The sequence below is a fragment of the Octopus bimaculoides genome, chromosome 10 (genome assembly GCF_001194135.2).
Source record: "Octopus bimaculoides isolate UCB-OBI-ISO-001 chromosome 10, ASM119413v2, whole genome shotgun sequence".
Taxonomy (NCBI): domain Eukaryota; kingdom Metazoa; phylum Mollusca; class Cephalopoda; order Octopoda; family Octopodidae; genus Octopus; species Octopus bimaculoides.
In genome coordinates, this window is record NC_068990.1 from 92,533,474 (window position 1) to 92,536,688 (window position 3,215).

At 41.4% G+C, this 3,215-nt stretch overlaps 1 protein-coding gene across 3 annotated transcripts in view; it reads left to right on the plus strand.

The window, feature by feature from the left end:
- Positions 1-6: 6 nt before the first annotated feature.
- Positions 7-3,215, plus strand: part of LOC106876563 (diacylglycerol kinase theta) — a 157,199-nt gene continuing 153,990 nt past the window's right edge. For all 3 annotated transcript variants that reach the window (XM_052971375.1, XM_052971374.1, XM_052971376.1), the window contains exon 1: positions 7-1,107. In XM_052971375.1, the coding sequence (XP_052827335.1) occupies positions 855-1,107 (253 nt within the window). In that variant the 5' untranslated portion in view covers positions 7-854. The remainder of the gene's footprint in view (positions 1,108-3,215) is intronic.

A 3,215-nucleotide genomic window follows, 5' to 3' on the forward strand; every position in this document is an offset into this window, starting at 1 on the left:
CATCATCGTCATCAGCATCATCATCATCAGCATCATCATCACCAACAACAACAATACCATCACTGCCACCGCCGATACAACAACAACAGCATTATCAAAAACAACCCCAACCAGCCTCACCACCACCACCACCACCACCACGGCAACAACAAGACGAAGAATTACAACAACAACAACAACCTGACAACAGAATTACCACCACTGCCAACATTCGTACTCACAGGGCAGCCGCCGCCAATATTTCTGCTACTACCAACACCACTAACACTGGTGTTAGTAGTAGTAGTAGTAGAAGTAGTAGTAGTGGTGGTAGTAATAGTAGTAGTGGTGGTAGTAGTAATACCACTACTACAACAACAACAACAACCACGACGACGTCTACGACCACCACCGCCACCACCACCACCACTATTACTACTACCACTACTAATACGTTTGGCACAGAACGACAACAACAACAACAACAACAGCCAACAACAGCAGCAGCCGCGGTATTATTACTACAACAACAACAACTGCTGCAACAACAACACCACCACCACCGCCGCCATCGTCACCATTACCACAAACGCAAACCATTACAACAACTACTACTACACCAAGTGGCCCTACTACTACCGCCACTCTATCAATCAGCAGCAGCAGCAGCAGCACCAGCAGCAGCAGCAGCAGCACTATTGCCATCAACTGTAACACATACCACTACCACCACGACCAGCACCGCCGCCGCCGCCGCTGCTGCTGCTACAGGCGTCACCACCGCCTCCACCACCTCCAGTAGCAGCAGTAGTAGTAGTACAACCACTACCACCACCACTACTACTACTACTACTAGTGTTCCTCACACTACTAGCATGGCTGATCCGGTGCTTGTGTCGGGCAAGCCGACCACGCCGACCAACAGTGCAGTGGATACATCGTCCTCCATTGACAAACAAGATGTGGACAGACTTACGGAAAGCCCGTCTTCCGGGGGAAGTCTGGACAATTCGGTGGAGCACGGGCATGGCCATTTCTTCATTAAAAAAACGTTCCATAAACCTACCTACTGTCACCACTGTACCGACATGCTATGGGGTCTCATCGGACAAGGATATATCTGTGAAGGTAAGTTGACCGTTCACCCTCTTTCTATACCACACACTACCACCTTATATATATATATATATATATATATATATATATATATATATATATATATATATATATATATATATGTGTGTGTGTGTATATATGTGTATATATATTGTACTCTTCGTTTATTCTGTTTCTATATACATATATTTATCGAACACATATATAGCTACCCGCATTGTATTCACAAAGTCACCCGCTTCATCCTGCCCTCCCCCACCGACTCAAGGTGGGTTACGAAGGTCTCTAATCACTCTGTCATTCTTGTCCTAACAGGTCCTCATGTACCTTACCCCCCCCCCACACACACGCTTCTCAACCTTTATTAAGATTTGTGCTGGAGACATAAAAACCAATCTATTTCCCTGAGATAAAGTAAATCTATATCGGCATTAACTGTTTCGGAGAGACTGGCCAAACCCAATTCCTTCGATGCTGTATTGCGATCGTGATCGCTTAATTGAATCTATTATAAGGTGTACGCTCCAGATCAAATCCTGCCGAGGTCAACTTTTGCTTTTCAGCCTTTCCGGGGTCGAGAAAATAAAAGTACCTGTCAAATGCTGGAGTCGATGATATCGACTGATCTATTTCTCTTATGAAATTACTAGCCTTATGCCTGTCTCAGAAACCATTATAGAAGGGTGTACCTTTGTAATAAAGAATATTTATTGAATATTTTGCAATTAACAAGGAACACAGTTGCTGTACCTACCCGCATGAGCTACCCAGTTAGTTAGATGGCACGCACTTACGCTGTTACAACCTGTACGAAGCACCCAATTTCAATATTACGGCAAATACGTTTTGAATATTTCCATTGCTTCTGTGTTGTAGTTGACTGACCACCACCACCACCACCACAACCACCAGAATCATCATCACCACCACCGCCACCACCACCACCACACTGGCATTCAATCTTATACCTGTATCGGATTCTCGTTTTTTTTTTGTTTTGTTGTCTGTTTTTTCTTCCCCCACTGTTGCGGCTGTTTTTGTTGTAGATGTTTGTGTGTTTGTTTGTTAGTTCCCCCCTGTTTGTTTTAATGATGTTCAGATACCTTCTCCCTTCAACATCAACAAATGGCTTCAATGTAGTAGTACCAGCGCCAGCAACAACTTGCAACAGTGCTACCATTACATAGAATGTGTGTGTGTGCGTGTGTCTGTGTGTAGGTTAAAATGTGTGTTGTGCCTGTATAAATGTATGCTTGTGTGTGTGCTTGTGTTTGTGTGGTAAATGTATGTTTGCGTGTGCGCGGCAAATGTATGTTTCTGTGTGTGTGTGTGTGTGTGTGGTAAATGTATCTGTGTGTGTATTTGTGCTTAAATGTATGTGTGTCTGAGTGAATGTGTATGTCTGTATCTGTGTGAATAAATTTATGTGTTTAAATGTATGTAATTATACAAATATGCGTGTGTATGTACGCTTACATACATACGTACATATATACAGTAATTCCATTCCCGTCTGCTTATAATACACGCACGCACATACATCTTTTACCTGTCTGCGCACACATACACGTATCAGTCTGCATATATGTATACATACATTTCTTACCTGTCTGCAGACACACACACACTTGTGTGTGTATATGTGTGTATATATTATATATATGTGTGTGTGTGTGTGTGTGTGTGTATACACACACATACACATGATATCGTACGAATTATTCAATTGTCTTCTCTTTTTCTAACATTTTACATTAAAATAAATTAACCAAAGCATACATAAGGAGGTTGCATTTGGAAATATCTTGTACTGAAATTATGTATACATTTTGTGTATGAAAGTGTATATCCATCCATTCATTCATCCATCCATCTATCTATCGATTAGGTATAGGTGTTTGTATGTATGAATGGATATATGTGCGAATCTGTGTATCTATATGTCTATGTAAATGTGTGCATATCAATGTAAGTATACACACACACACACACACATGTAATTACATGTATATATATATGTGTGTATATATATATTGAGAGAGAGGTGTACATGTAGGTGTGTGTGTGTATATATATGTACATAATATATGCACGCCTGTATACAGATATCCGCGTATTTG